Here is a 12,799-nt window from a genome sequence, read left to right on the forward strand (position 1 = left end):
TGTTCTCAAGTTTTAGGAACTGTGCCCTGGAAAATGTCACATATAACAAGGTGGCTGTAACCGCTAACGGATTTTTATAATCTGAGATACGAACCGCTTTGCCGATATTTTGCCGCTTTGAAGAGCCTGAACAGAAAAGCGATATTTGAGATATTTTAGCTCCCAATTGGAGAATATAAACTATAATCCGTGTAAAAAATTCCCTGAAACATGAGATCGCCGCCAATAGTGGCGCCAATAAATAGATCGCCATCGATAGTATCCGCAGAGTTGGTCTAACGCGATACCATCGTCGCGGGCTTTACAGCGCAATGGCCGAACGGTCACTCATTTTAATAGTTAGGAATAAACGAAAGTTAGTAATTTTCACAGAAAAAAAATTAATTTAATTATAAGTAAAACCGTGAAACACAATTTTAATTTAGTTTAGTTTTAATTTTAACAGCGTCTGGCAACAGGTAATATAAAGCAAAATGAGGGAAATGCATAGACACGGGGATTTCGGGCTTTGAAAATGGCGAACAAAAGAGAAAAAGTGTGTGTGCTCCAAGGGGAAATCAAATCTCGACGTCACGAAAAGAAAACTCAGGCGCACGGCTCAATTTTCCACGAAAATTAATTTCGTTCGGGGGGAGCTATGTGAATATCGGAAAAATGTTAACTATTTAGTTGTGAAATGGTTATGTGCGCTATCTTTTCTCTTGGCTTTATGTGCCTTTGTGTGGGTGTATGTGTGAAGGCGAGGGCGACTGCATATGTGTGCATGCGAGTGTTTATTTAACCAGGAAGTTGGGTTTTCGAACACGATCTATCGATAAGCGGGGGTGGTGGTGGGGCTTCACCTGCCATGCGATTGGCCAATACCCTACATTGCAGGGCATGTCCGACCACCGCGCATTGCATTACAGCTTGAGCTCGGTGCGTGCATGTGTGTGTGTGTGTGTATTCCGCAAGCCTCTCTTTTATTGCTGTGACATTGGATCATAATAGGCGACCTTCGGGTCGTCGCTTTTAACGTGGCGAGGCCTACTTCATTCCCAATCCCATTCCATTTCTGTACCGATTTGTCTCGCCTGCAGATTGACACTTTAAATTCCAAAATTGGAACACCGATTCGTCAAGATTCCGGCCACAGCTCCCAGGACGAGAGCCGCGAAACGACGCCACCTGGAAAGCAGCAGCAATCCCTTGTCGCCCGCGCAGCATTCGCCACCTAGGGTCATTGCCTTCTCCAGCCCAGCGCCACTGCAGGGACAGCATCCTCCAGTGGAAGAAGGCAGAAGGCCGTTGCCACAACCCACCGCCGCCAGAATGAACCGCTCCGGCAATTCCCAGACCACACAGAAACTCGTCAACCTGGACGATATCTGGAGTGAATTGGTCGAGGGCATTCTACAGGTGTTTGAGCACGAGAAGTCCCTCACCCGCAGCCAGTACATGCGTTTCTATACGCACGTCTACGACTACTGCACCAGCGTGAGTGCAGCTCCAAGCGGACGGAGCAGCGGAAAGACAGGCGGTGCACAACTGGTAGGCAAGAAGCTGTACGACCGGCTGGAGCAATTTCTCAAGTCATACCTAAGTGAGCTGCTTACCAAGTTCAAGGCCATCAGCGGCGAGGAGGTGCTCCTGTCGCGCTACACCAAACAGTGGAAGTCGTACCAGTTCTCCAGTACCGTTCTGGACGGCATCTGCAACTACCTGAATCGCAACTGGGTGAAGCGCGAGTGCGAGGAGGGGCAGAAGGGTATCTACAAGATCTACCGACTGGCCCTTGTTGCCTGGAAGGGGCATTTGTTCCAAGTGCTGAACGAGCCGGTCACCAAGGCAGTGCTCAAGTCCATTGAGGAGGAACGTCAAGGCAAGCTCATCAACCGGTCGCTGGTCCGCGACGTTATCGAGTGCTACGTGGAGCTCAGCTTTAACGAGGAGGATAGCGATGCCGAACAGCAGAAGTTATCCGTCTACAAGGACAACTTCGAGAGCAAGTTCATCGCAGACACGTATGCCTTCTATGAGAAGGAGTCGGACGCTTTCCTGTCCACCAACACGGTCACCGAGTATCTGAAGCACGTCGAAAACAGGCTGGAGGAGGAGACGCAGCGTGTTCGCGGCTTTAATTCAAAGAACGGTCTTTCCTATCTGCACGAGACCACGGCGGATGCGCTGAAGTCCACATGCGAACAGGTGGGATTGCCTACCGTGTCCAACCTTAAAGCCGCATACTAACCGAATCAATGTCTTTCAGGTTCTTATCGAAAAACATCTGAAAATCTTTCACACCGAGTTTCAGAATCTGCTCAACGCAGACCGAAACGATGATCTGAAACGGATGTACTCCTTGGTCGCCCTCTCGTCCAAAAACCTGACAGATCTCAAGTCCATCCTTGAGAACCATATACTCCACCAGGGCACGGAGGCCATTGCCAAGTGTTGCACTACCGACGCGGCCAACGATCCCAAGACGTACGTCCAGACCATCCTAGACGTGCACAAGAAGTACAACGCCCTTGTTCTGACGGCGTTCAACAATGACAACGGATTCGTGGCCGCTTTGGATAAGGCGTGTGGAAAGTTTATAAACTCGAACGTGGTCACGATCGCAAACAGTGCTAGCAAGTCGCCAGAATTGCTGGCCAAGTACTGCGATCTGTTGTTAAAAAAGTCCTCGAAAAATCCCGAGGACAAGGAGCTTGAGGACAATCTTAACCAGGTGATGGTCGTGTTCAAGTATATCGAGGATAAGGACGTCTTCCAAAAATATTACTCCAAGATGCTTGCTAAGCGCTTGGTTAACCACACATCGGCTTCGGATGATGCCGAGGCTATGATGATCTCCAAACTGAAGCAGACGTGTGGTTACGAATACACCGTCAAGCTTCAGCGGATGTTCCAGGACATTGGCGTCTCAAAGGACTTGAACTCGTACTTTAAGCAGTACCTGGCCGAGAAGAACTTGACCATGGAAATAGACTTTGGCATCGAGGTCCTGTCCTCAGGCTCTTGGCCTTTCCAGCTGAGCAACAACTTCCTGCTTCCATCTGAGCTGGAGCGGTCAGTGCGCCAGTTCAATGAGTTCTACGCCGCCCGCCACTCTGGTCGCAAGCTCAACTGGTTGTATCAGATGTGCAAGGGCGAACTGATAATGAACGTCAACCGCAATAATTCCTCCACCTACACCCTACAGGCCAGCACCTTCCAAATGTCAGTGCTGCTCCAGTTTAACGATCAGCTCAGTTTTACTGTCCAGCAACTGCAGGACAACACACAGACGCAGCAGGAGAACTTGATTCAGGTGAGATTGAGTCCTGTCAATCGATAGATAGATTGAGGCTTACGTAAGAACTTCTCCTTTCAGGTATTGCAAATACTGCTCAAGGCGAAGGTGCTGACCTCCAGCGACAATGAGAACTCGCTGACGCCAGAGTCGACGGTGGAGCTGTTCCTAGATTACAAGAACAAGAAGCGCCGAATTAACATCAACCAGCCTCTGAAGACTGAACTTAAAGTGGAGCAGGAGACTGTACATAAGCACATAGAGGAGGACCGAAAATTGCTGATCCAGGCGGCGATCGTCCGCATCATGAAGATGCGCAAACGACTCAACCACACCAATCTCATTTCGGAGGTGCTTAATCAGCTGTCAACGCGCTTTAAGCCTAAGGTGCCCGTGATCAAGAAGTGCATTGACATCCTGATCGAGAAGGAGTATCTAGAGCGAATGGAGGGACACAAAGACACATATAGTTATCTCGCCTAAGTTTTTGTTAAATGAACAACCTTCGCTGTTTCATCTATGCCAGCCATTAAAATATCATCAATATACTTAGATTCGTGTCAACCCTCCGCTCCCCTTCTCCTAGCCCGAAATAAACTGCCGCCGAAACATTCGAACTAGAAGCGAGCTAAAAATACTCCATGCTTCTCATATGTGCAATTCTCGCCAACGCGTCACACTAACTTCATCTTCCGACACCCAGCACCTCCTTAAAAAAAAGGCCAGTCGCAGGGATCAAGTGAACCCATTGACCAGATGACAGCCGATGAATCCGGCCTCTGTAGGAACATATTCCAATTGCCGAGGACAAGGTTCCAGATTCCCAGCCTACAAATAGACTTCTGCAGGGGCTGTACGGTATAAATATGTAGCGATTTTCTTTACTTCCCATTGTTCGATCAATATTTGTTTTAACTAGCTTATGTTTATTCATAATTCGCTGTATGCATATACGATTATTATAATTCTACGAAGCAAAGTGTTAAGTTCATAAAACTATGTACGTTTACCTCTGGTGCGGTCATTTTTCTTGAGTATTCTCTTCTATTCCTTAATGCTTAACTTTTGGTCCAGGTTCATACCGCTCGCGATGGCGTAGACGGTGAAGGCGAACTTTGCTACCTGCAAGGATTGAAGTTCGGACTTACTTCCTTTCCCGTTCTCACCGAGAGCAGTGGACTTACATTGATGTTAGTGGCCAGATTAATATTGAATATGTTCATGGCGGTGAAGGTCATCGGCTGCTGCAGTTTCTGCAGGAACTGGATGGCAGTCCGTTGGTATCGCTTGTCCTGCACCCACCAGGCGGAATGGAAAAGTGCGTCGGCCAGCTCGTTGCAGTCGTCCACGATGGCGTTGCAGTAGAAGCAAAGCGGAAAAGTTTGCAGAAGGACGGCCATAACGTAGGTGACTATGCCGAATCGGGTCGATTGATCAGCGAACAACACCATGTTGATCATAATGATGCCCAGGATAGATCCGCATATGATGAATTGGGCAAATATCGTGCCGGAGATGATTGGTTGAATGGCATCACAAAAACTGCATGGGAAACAGTGGGATGGGTTCTTAACATTGAAATTTTAACTTAAAGCATATATTTTAGAAAATGTAAGCTAATTTATTTGAAATAAAATAGTTTTATGTCGAATCGTTTGATATACCATTTATTTTATCCTGCATGTAAAAATATACTCTTATGTATTCAGAAAGATTTAGCATTAACGGATATTTCTATTCAAAAATAGATTTGTAGAGGAATTCTTAAAAGTTGTACTTTTATTCAGTTTTCCGAATAAATTCAGATCAGTTGAGTGAAAACATAATTCACGGTAGTTGATATTTCCTGTAGGATGATCAAACTGACTTACTTTAGCATGGTTCTGTGTGCCTTGATACAATCCACCAACGATTTAAACATGTAGCTCGGGTCGCTGATACCCTCGTTGCTGGGATCGCCCAAGTAAATGATGCGGTCCTTGAGCAAGAGAATATGAGTTCGCAGGGCTGCCACGTAAATCACAGGATAGGAATCGGTGGCCGTGGCCACATATATGGCATAACCCACGGTGAAGTACTCCAGAAAACTCTGGATGTACATCTGGGTCCGATCGACTCGCCAGTTTATGAACGGATAGTACGTATTGTACGGAACACGTTGGTGCAGTAGTCCGTCCAGTAGCGTGGAGGTGGCGTAGAGGACGTAGACCACGACGAAGGTCAGGTACAGCCTGGTAATGGCGGCCACCATGTCGCGAACCTTGCGCTTCTCCGCCGGCTTCACGCAGTACTTATCCAGTTCGTCAAAGTGCTTGTTGGCCAGCTCCAAGCGGTGCGTATAGATGATCAAAGTGAAGAACTTCAGAGCGAAGCACCAAGTGTTGAGGCACAATTGCAGGGATTGCAGCAGCAGCTCCGGCGGGAACTCCGCCAGATGTATCACATAGTTGATTGGGAAACTTATGGGAAGTATCAGCATATTGTAGGTGAACGAAAAAACCCTCCAAATTTTACGGCCTATACCGAAATCGTTCTTCAAATTCAAGCCCGAATTTCGCAGCGTCTCCATCATATAAGCATTCGAGTCCCTAGACCGTATAGGCTCCGATATAGGAGCCGGATAGATGAGCTTAAAGTGTCCGAACATCTTTAGTTTCGAATGTTTAAGGCTATAAAATAACTGGCGATAGGAGGAGATCGGAATGCTTTTATAGTCCGCGATTTGTAGTTCTTAATTAATGTTTGCCAATTTTGTAGGCGTTTCTCTTTGGGTTGCAAAGAATTTTACACATGTCATAACATATCAAAGTATTAACCGATATATCTGTGTGATTATAGACATTGGCCTTTAGGGTGTTCTTTAAAAAAATGATACGTTCTGATAGTTCTTAATTAATGGTTGCCAATTTAGTAGGCGTTTCTCTTTCGGTAGCAAAGAGTTTTACACATGTCATAACATATCAAATTATTAAACGACATTTCTGTGTGATTATAGACATTGGCCTTTGGGGTGTTCTTTAAAAAACGATTTTGGCTTTATCAGATTTAAATTGTGTTGCAATACTTCTTTCGGTGGGAACAGACACTTGATAAATTAAAATGTGAACGGAAAAATGCAGTCTGTCCTACAGCTACAGCTTAAAAATTTAAACATATTTGATCCAAGAACATATTTGATTGCAAGAATTTGCTTGTCTCCTAAATTATACACACATATCTTCTTTGTGATGTCGTCATGTCTGCTTAAAATGTATAAAAATTTACCAGAAGAATATCACTACTAGATCTTTGATTGCTGCGGCGCGAAAATCTAACAAGGAGATCAAAAAACTGCCAGCAAGCAGTGCCACATCTGGAATCCTCAATCCTCGTCGTCAAGTGTGAGTACTTTTGTCTGGAAGCGCATACGTTTGGTGTTCTTTACTACACCGTTGGTGAGCAGGTTGGCCCCGGGATCGGGACAGGGCAGTTCATTCCATAGCCGCTTTACGCGCACCACAGCCTCAGTGTTGAAGTCGTATCTCTTGGGCGCGGAAGATGGTTCAGGTACAGACGCAATTGTTGGGAGTTTGCGTAGTTTGACAACTGGCTGCAGCTGGCGGCAGCTGCTATAGCTGCTCACGCTGGCCTTATCGTCGACATCCTCGGTGGATTCCGCGTTTTCTTCACATCCATTGCCAGCCAGCGAGCAGCCTCGCTTTTGCGGAGATTCTTCCTTGAATTTGGCAGCACGTAAGCTGAAGTATGAGGTTATCTTAGTAAAAGTAAATCAACTTCAATATCTAATGTAATACCTTTCCTGTTGCTCGTACTCATTCAAAGTGGGCGGTGCTGCAGCGCATATTTTACCCGGCTCCTCGGGGTGACAGCCCATGTCCTGACCTTTCAGCCAATTATCGTACCGCTCTGGCTGGAAACGGCGCACAAAGGTCTCCATTGAGATCTTAACCATGTCGCTGCGGCATCGGCAAATACTAGCCCGCTTGCCGTACTCGATCCAACGCTTCGACGCGAAGTTGGTCGACTCGGCGCCGTTGAAGCCATGGTTGAACCCGGCATGGTACCCGAAGGGAAATGTGATCATGATTTCGCCCGCCTCCTGCGTGATCTTGTTGTAAGGTATGTTGTGCTGGCGCAGCACCTTCGGACTGATCATGGTCATCTTATGGCGAAGATAGGCATTGCATTCCTGGTAGTTCTCAGAAAAGGTTTCGTTCGCCAGCTTCTCCAAACGTCTGCCATAGCCGGCGAGGATGGAATACAGGTTTTGGGTGCATTTCTGTTGCTAAAGTCAAGTGCAAAATCATTTTTCGTCACAAAAGTTGATATCGGAACTTTAGTATGTTCATGGTGCATTCGTCACTTGTTTGATCTTAATGGCATAACCAACGTATAGAGCACTATCAGTATCAGTTATACCGCTGCTCTCTTAATCTTCTCCATAAGTGCTCTTCACAAACCACTAGACCTACCCTAAGAGTTTGGTCAATGTTATTACAATCCAGACGTCTGGCTATATTTGCAAACCGTATCTTGATAAATATTCTATCAGACATCTGCCGAGACTTACGACTTTATGAAGGATCAACAGAGATAAATCGGCCTGACACAAAGAAAATATTTATTAACTGCGCGAAGGTTGGCCAACGTGTTCATCTGCAGGGAAAGCAATTTCTGGTGATCTAATCTGAAGATCCATCCAGTTCCAGTTCATAGGAGGAGGCAATCGAGCTTTACGACTGTATTCACACGTTTGGTCCCACGGTGGAGTCTCCTCCACTACGCGAACTTTTCCATTGAGAGCACACATCTGCTTTTGTTTTCCTCATTGGCAGGCGTTAATGATAATGAAAATATTATTATAATAAAACCCAAAGAGTTCCGTCGGAGCCGCAATTAATGAAATCATCACTATCAGAGCATTGTTAAACGGCAATAAACCGTAGATTGAGGTCCTAGAAAATATCGACCAAGTGACAACAATTTGCACCGTGCACTTATATGGTAATGGGGCAATCAATAAATCGGATGGCCAGACGCTAGTTAATTCCGTAACTGATCAGACATGGTTTATTATTCCAGTGGAGAGAGAAGACCCCTGCTAGCCAGAGTAGTTCCGAATCCGCTTAGGAGATTAGCCTGTAAATGAGCTTATCTTTAATCTCTAAACTAAATAAATCATTTGCATACCCATCTCAGCTGGAGGTCTTGGCGTGCGACACTGGCAGGCGGTTCTTCTGTTCGTGGGCATGATGATCAACTACTTCCAGCGGGTCAACATCTCGGCTGCCATCGTGCCCATGACACAGTCCACCGCGGGTGCTCCGTTCTACAGTTGGGATACGTCGGACAAGTCCCTGATCCTCAGCAGCTTTTTCTGGGGCTATGTCGTCTCCCAGGTGCCGGCAGGTGAGTGGCTGCAATCTAGGCCAGAATCTACTCGTACTTACCACCTCCTTCGCAATTTTGTAGGACTGCTGGCCAAGCGATTTGGAGCCAAGTTAGTGCTGGGCCTGGCGACTGCAATCGGAGGTATTTTGTGCTTCTTCCATCCCATTGCAGCTAAAAGTGGGTGGCAGAGTATCTGTGCTCTGCGCGTCCTTACCGGGCTGGTCCAGGGCACGGTTTATCCGTGTGTCCACACACTGCTGGCTAAGTGGGTGCCACGCACGGAGCGGGGACTGCTAACCACTGGCGTTTATTCGGGAGCACAGTTCGGAACGGCTGTCATCCTGGTCAGCAGTGGCTTCATCTTCGAATCCAACATGGGTTGGCCAGGGTTGTTCTACCTTTCTGGTGGTCTCAGCCTGGCCTGGGCGCTGCTTTTCTTCTGGCAGGCGGCCAATGAGCCGGCTACAGCCAGCAGGATTAGCAAAGGCGAGGTGGAGTATATCGAAAGCCTTACGGGCAGCAACAGCTCCAGTCAGGTGAGTGAAGATGAGAGATAAGTCAATTGAAGAGAAATTGTAATGGAGCAACCTCTTCTTTCAGTCTATGCCTGTGCCCTGGATGTCGATCTTTAGGTCGCCAGCCTTCTACGGTCTGCTGGCCGCACATTGTGGATTCACCTGGGGCTTCTACACGCTGCTCACCGAAATGCCCACTTACATGAGCATGGTTCTGCAGCTAAATGTCAAGTCCAATGCCTTCCTCTCCTCGCTGCCATACTTTGCCATGGGACTGCTGTGCTTTGTGGTCAGTCCCATATCGGATTTGCTCATCAACAGAGGCACCATATCGATCACCACGGCTCGAAAGCTGTTTAATTCGATTGGACAGTGGGGCCCTATGGCTTGTTTGATTGGGCTGGGCTACATGACAGCCGATGAGAAAACGTGGGCCATTCTTCTGCTGACTCTGGCGGTGGGCATCAATGCGGGCTGTTCCTGCGGATATCTAATCAATCACATCGACCTGTCGCCAAACTTTGCCGGCCCCATGATGGGAGTCACCAATGGGATAGCGGGAGTGACCTCCATAATAGCTCCTTTGGTGGTGGGAGCGATCGTATCGGATGAGGAGGATCCCAGCCAGTGGCGCATGGTGTTCTTCATTACAGGAGGAATTTACCTAGTGTGCAACACTATTTTTGTGATATTTGGCAAGGCCACTATTCAGTCGTGGAACGAACCCCCATCGACGTCTAGCACGATGACGCTCCGCAGCCACCAGGAGAACGATTCAAAGTCCATTGCTCCCACGTCAGATAAAGACATTCGGTACTAAGCTTTCGACTTGCACCTGGACGCCATGTACATACATTCTCGTTAATTGTAGCAATTATAAGTTATTCTTATTTAAGCTTGCCGCTGTGACAGCGTTATTTGGATATGCCTAGCTATAACTAAAGATAATGGTTTATGTTTACGCTTATGCTTAGGGAAGCTTAATATGACTTAGTTGTGTGATAAGTCCAAAATATGACTTTACTATGTGTGGCACGTTTCGAAGGTGCTTAAGTCGCTTTAACTATATCAATAAGTGAGTTGTGTATGCAAGCAGCATATTAATAAATATTTACAGTCCTGTGTCATCGCCAGAATGTATTGTTTAATTAGCCATCGCTGACCTTGAATCGCACCGACTTCGTCGCCTGTTACTTGACCTTTTGCTGCAGAAGTCGCTGCTCGTTTAGGCGCTGATTGATGCGTCGTGTGTTGGCCATCGAGTGGATAATGGTCCACAGGGCCAGGGACCAACCCAGCAGGATGGTGCCGCACAGAACCGGACCGTAGGCGCTAGTCTGGCCTACCGGAATCTCGGCACGCAGCGGCATCTTCAGCTGGCAGTCCACGTGCACCCGCCTCCAGTTGCAGCGCTCCAGATTAGCCATGGTCGTCGGCTGGCCATCCTTGACGTGGTTCTCGTCGAAACGGCTTTCCGGCGCATTCAGGCAGTAGAGCTTATCGGGCCGGGCAACCAACTCGTTCTCGATGAGCGCACTATCAACCATCGGGCAGTTGAGATAGAGCTCGGGTAGGGGTATGACCACCGTGGCCGCCGATCTGTGAGGATTAGTTGATTAGTCTAGTGGACGAAAACAATTCAGACCTCAAGATCACCACACCGCTTATCACTGGGGGCATGGTAGCGAAAATGCAAGGGCAGAGCCAGCGATTCCGTAATCTTTGGTGTACCGCGCAGTAAAACGGAGAAGGGCTGCGCCCGTTCCGTGGCCACTTCAATGTTGACGAATTTGGGGTAGATGGCATTTAACTGGGAACGAACATTTTTTTATAGTAACCCTTGTAACTAATTCCCAAGATAACGCACCCTCTTCAAACGCTGCAGGTCATCCAGTTCGTCTGTGCTTATGTAAACGGATGCGGGCAAATCCTGGAGCAGCACATACTCGCAGTCCTTGCCCACCAGGGGAATGTCGAACCGCAGACGGTAGTTGAGGGTCCTGCATAAACATTTATCACTTTAATTTAAGTAATCCATAAACCGCTCTCCAATATAAAAACCTGTGCATGCCGGCTTTGTCCATTTCCACGTGAACAATAGGTGGTTCGACTACATAACAATGGCCCGCTCCTCCCAGTAACCCCAAAACCAAGGTAAGCAGTAAGCACTGGTTATTTCGCTTGGAATGCATTTTTTTGTAAACTAACTTAACTTAAAAGCGACTGAAGTAAATTGTAAATAAAAACATTTGGACCAGGGCTGTCGCGTAACTTATTTCGATTTATTCAGCGTTGCCACATCAATTACATACTACAAAGACGGTAAATTTAAAATTGCTTATCAACCATGTTTCTCTTTATACAAGGCGGATCCTTGCCGCGCCAATTTGTCTGCCATTTCATTGCCCTCTATGCCCTTGTGGGCCTCCACGTAGTTCTAGGGATATAAACTGAAGTCAAGTATATTCGAGCACCTCATTTAAATTTAGTTACGCACCCATTTCACGGTAATGTTGTTGTCCTGAAGCAGTTTATCCAGTTCCTTGAAGTCAACGACGTTTTTAACAGGCTGATTGTTCTTTAGCTTCCAATCCCTTTTTTTCCAACCCGCAACCCACAGCGTTATGGAGTTGATCAAAAACTGGGAGTCTGTATTTATGCACAGCTTCTGTATTCCCAAGTCAAGAGCTGTTTTAATGGCATAAATGGCCGCTTGTATTTCACCAACATTATTTGTAACGCGTCCTTCCACGGGCTTGGCTGCGTTTCTGCAAAGAACTTATAGCTTAAAAGAAAAGTTATTGTGCTGAAGTTACCACTCACAGCTGGTGATTCTTGCCGAAATAAACGCCATATCCGGCACAGGCGCCGGCTTGTCCATTGCCTATGCAGGAGCCGTCTGTGTACACAATCACATAGCCCTCGGCATCGATTTCAAACTGGAAGGCACCCACTTGCTTGAGTCCTGTGGCTTCTGAGACCTGAGATGCATGTCGTGGAATCTTGTTGCGCATATGGCTGCTGGCCGCGACCTTCCGTTTGCGATTGAGAATGTCTGCCTGAAAGGAGCTATGTTTAACTTTTTCTACAGTATGTACTTCGGTCTCCTACTAAATTGCTACTACTAGATGGCTTGGGATCTCCCTCCACCTCGTTCATGGCCGCATTCTGAAAGGAGGGAAGGTCAGGACTCTGCAAATGTTTGTATGTATATTCATGCCTACCAGATCATCCTCGGCTAGGTCGTGATCCTCTTCGGGCCACTCCTCTGTGTATTTGGGGCTCTCATTCACTTTGATACTGTTCTTCCAACTGGCCAGTGGCGCCTTTCCCTTGCCCAGCGGCACGGCCACATCCTGCGGAACATACGACTTACAGCCATTAACGAACTGATCCGCTTCCTGGCGTGTCTTAAATTTCTTGTATTTGGCGTTCTTGAAGCCCTTAACCTGCTCCTCGCACTCCGCCCAAGAGCCGTAGACTCCAGACTTCCGCCCACTAGCTACAGCGTAAAAGGCCATCGTGCAGCGTTGGAGGTTCCAGCAAAAATACCGCGGGAGTAACATAATTTTCTTGCGTTGTCTATCGAAACATATGTGGCACGGCCTTGCCGGAT

General features: G+C 47.2%; 6 protein-coding genes across 10 annotated transcripts; 2 read left to right on the forward strand and 4 right to left on the reverse strand.

Moving 5' to 3' along the window:
* Positions 1 to 325: 325 nt before the first annotated feature.
* Positions 326 to 4,144, forward strand: LOC117138266 (cullin homolog 1). Of its 2 annotated transcripts, none has more exons than XM_033300229.1 (4): positions 326 to 458; positions 1,080 to 2,187; positions 2,249 to 3,295; positions 3,359 to 4,144. In XM_033300229.1, the coding sequence occupies exons 2-4, from the start codon at positions 1,312 to 1,314 to the stop codon at positions 3,758 to 3,760; spliced, it is 2,325 nt and encodes a 774-aa protein (XP_033156120.1). In that variant the 5' UTR covers positions 326 to 458; positions 1,080 to 1,311; the 3' UTR covers positions 3,761 to 4,144. The 2 variants fall into 2 exon arrangements, with proteins under 2 accessions (XP_033156120.1, XP_033156121.1); XM_033300230.1 differs by having other exon boundaries at positions 338 to 355.
* On the reverse strand, positions 3,794 to 6,205 carry LOC117138274 (odorant receptor 43b). The gene is made up of 3 exons (XM_033300241.1): positions 5,149 to 6,205; positions 4,462 to 4,819; positions 3,794 to 4,399 (listed from the first exon to the last, which is right to left on the reverse strand). Exons 1-3 carry the CDS (start codon positions 5,922 to 5,924, stop codon positions 4,322 to 4,324), a joined length of 1,212 nt encoding a protein of 403 aa, XP_033156132.1. The 5' UTR covers positions 5,925 to 6,205; the 3' UTR covers positions 3,794 to 4,321.
* A 100-nt stretch (positions 6,206 to 6,305) lies between these two features.
* On the reverse strand, positions 6,306 to 7,720 carry LOC117138458 (probable lysine-specific demethylase 4A). The gene is made up of 3 exons (XM_033300585.1): positions 7,697 to 7,720; positions 7,072 to 7,562; positions 6,306 to 7,014 (listed from the first exon to the last, which is right to left on the reverse strand). Exons 1-3 carry the CDS (start codon positions 7,718 to 7,720, stop codon positions 6,639 to 6,641), a joined length of 891 nt encoding a protein of 296 aa, XP_033156476.1. The 3' UTR covers positions 6,306 to 6,638.
* Positions 6,579 to 10,316, forward strand: LOC117138269 (putative inorganic phosphate cotransporter). Of its 3 annotated transcripts, XM_033300235.1 has the most exons (5): positions 7,649 to 8,281; positions 8,360 to 8,418; positions 8,477 to 8,686; positions 8,750 to 9,204; positions 9,269 to 10,316. In XM_033300235.1, exons 3-5 carry the CDS (start codon positions 8,527 to 8,529, stop codon positions 10,001 to 10,003), a joined length of 1,350 nt encoding a protein of 449 aa, XP_033156126.1. In that variant the 5' UTR covers positions 7,649 to 8,281; positions 8,360 to 8,418; positions 8,477 to 8,526; the 3' UTR covers positions 10,004 to 10,316. The 3 variants fall into 3 exon arrangements, with proteins under 3 accessions (XP_033156127.1, XP_033156126.1, XP_033156125.1); XM_033300236.1 differs by lacking the exons at positions 7,649 to 8,281; positions 8,360 to 8,418 and adding an exon at positions 6,579 to 6,657; XM_033300234.1 differs by having other exon boundaries at positions 7,649 to 8,418.
* LOC117138277 lies at positions 10,045 to 11,392 on the reverse strand. Of its 2 annotated transcripts, none has more exons than XM_033300245.1 (4): positions 11,245 to 11,392; positions 11,051 to 11,183; positions 10,845 to 10,993; positions 10,045 to 10,782 (listed from the first exon to the last, which is right to left on the reverse strand). In XM_033300245.1, the coding sequence occupies exons 1-4, from the start codon at positions 11,373 to 11,375 to the stop codon at positions 10,374 to 10,376; spliced, it is 822 nt and encodes a 273-aa protein (XP_033156136.1). In that variant the 5' UTR covers positions 11,376 to 11,392; the 3' UTR covers positions 10,045 to 10,373. The 2 variants fall into 2 exon arrangements, with proteins under 2 accessions (XP_033156136.1, XP_033156137.1); XM_033300246.1 differs by having other exon boundaries at positions 10,575 to 10,782; positions 10,840 to 10,993.
* A 52-nt stretch (positions 11,393 to 11,444) lies between these two features.
* On the reverse strand, positions 11,445 to 12,785 carry LOC117138275 (ribonuclease H1). Its single transcript, XM_033300242.1, has 5 exons — positions 12,408 to 12,785; positions 12,295 to 12,351; positions 12,007 to 12,242; positions 11,681 to 11,951; positions 11,445 to 11,620 (listed from the first exon to the last, which is right to left on the reverse strand). Exons 1-5 carry the CDS (start codon positions 12,747 to 12,749, stop codon positions 11,525 to 11,527), a joined length of 1,002 nt encoding a protein of 333 aa, XP_033156133.1. The 5' UTR covers positions 12,750 to 12,785; the 3' UTR covers positions 11,445 to 11,524.
* Between the last annotated feature and the right edge of the window lie 14 nt (positions 12,786 to 12,799).

This window comes from Drosophila mauritiana, chromosome 2R (assembly GCF_004382145.1).
Source record: "Drosophila mauritiana strain mau12 chromosome 2R, ASM438214v1, whole genome shotgun sequence".
In the NCBI taxonomy this organism is placed as follows: Eukaryota; Metazoa; Arthropoda; class Insecta; order Diptera; family Drosophilidae; genus Drosophila; species Drosophila mauritiana.

Bases quoted from the DNA above. Each gene is read 5' to 3' on its own strand.
- LOC117138275 (XM_033300242.1), bottom strand. From the start codon at position 12,749: ATGTTACTCCCGCGGTATTTTTGCTGGAACCTCCAACGCTGCACGATG. The intron at 11,952-12,006 runs GTGAGTGGTAAC...AGTTCTTTGCAG, and splicing joins TTCGGCAAGAATCACCAGCT to AAACGCAGCCAAGCCCGTGG. The intron at 11,621-11,680 runs GTGCGTAACTAA...TTATATCCCTAG, and splicing joins ACAACATTACCGTGAAATGG to AACTACGTGGAGGCCCACAA.
- LOC117138266 (XM_033300229.1), top strand. From the start codon at position 1,312: ATGAACCGCTCCGGCAATTCCCAGACCACACAGAAACTCGTCAACCTG. The intron at 2,188-2,248 runs GTGGGATTGCCT...AATGTCTTTCAG, and splicing joins TGAAGTCCACATGCGAACAG to GTTCTTATCGAAAAACATCT. The intron at 3,296-3,358 runs GTGAGATTGAGT...TTCTCCTTTCAG, and splicing joins AGCAGGAGAACTTGATTCAG to GTATTGCAAATACTGCTCAA.
- LOC117138274 (XM_033300241.1), bottom strand. From the start codon at position 5,924: ATGTTCGGACACTTTAAGCTCATCTATCCGGCTCCTATATCGGAGCCT. The intron at 4,820-5,148 runs GTAAGTCAGTTT...TTTCCCATGCAG, and splicing joins GCACACAGAACCATGCTAAA to TTTTTGTGATGCCATTCAAC. The intron at 4,400-4,461 runs GTAAGTCCACTG...CAATCCTTGCAG, and splicing joins ATCTGGCCACTAACATCAAT to GTAGCAAAGTTCGCCTTCAC.
- LOC117138277 (XM_033300245.1), bottom strand. From the start codon at position 11,375: ATGCATTCCAAGCGAAATAACCAGTGCTTACTGCTTACCTTGGTTTTG. The intron at 11,184-11,244 runs GTTTTTATATTG...ATGTTTATGCAG, and splicing joins GACAAAGCCGGCATGCACAG to GACCCTCAACTACCGTCTGC. The intron at 10,994-11,050 runs GTGCGTTATCTT...GTTCGTTCCCAG, and splicing joins ACCTGCAGCGTTTGAAGAGG to TTAAATGCCATCTACCCCAA.
- LOC117138458 (XM_033300585.1), bottom strand. From the start codon at position 7,720: ATGGAGAAGATTAAGAGAGCAGCG. The intron at 7,563-7,696 runs GTATAACTGATA...ACTTGACTTTAG, and splicing joins AGAAGATTAAGAGAGCAGCG to CAACAGAAATGCACCCAAAA. The intron at 7,015-7,071 runs GTATTACATTAG...CTCATACTTCAG, and splicing joins GAGTACGAGCAACAGGAAAG to CTTACGTGCTGCCAAATTCA.
- LOC117138269 (XM_033300234.1), top strand. From the start codon at position 8,343: ATGGTTTATTATTCCAGTGGAGAGAGAAGACCCCTGCTAGCCAGAGTA. The intron at 8,419-8,476 runs GTAAATGAGCTT...TACCCATCTCAG, and splicing joins TCCGCTTAGGAGATTAGCCT to CTGGAGGTCTTGGCGTGCGA. The intron at 8,687-8,749 runs GTGAGTGGCTGC...GCAATTTTGTAG, and splicing joins CGTCTCCCAGGTGCCGGCAG to GACTGCTGGCCAAGCGATTT.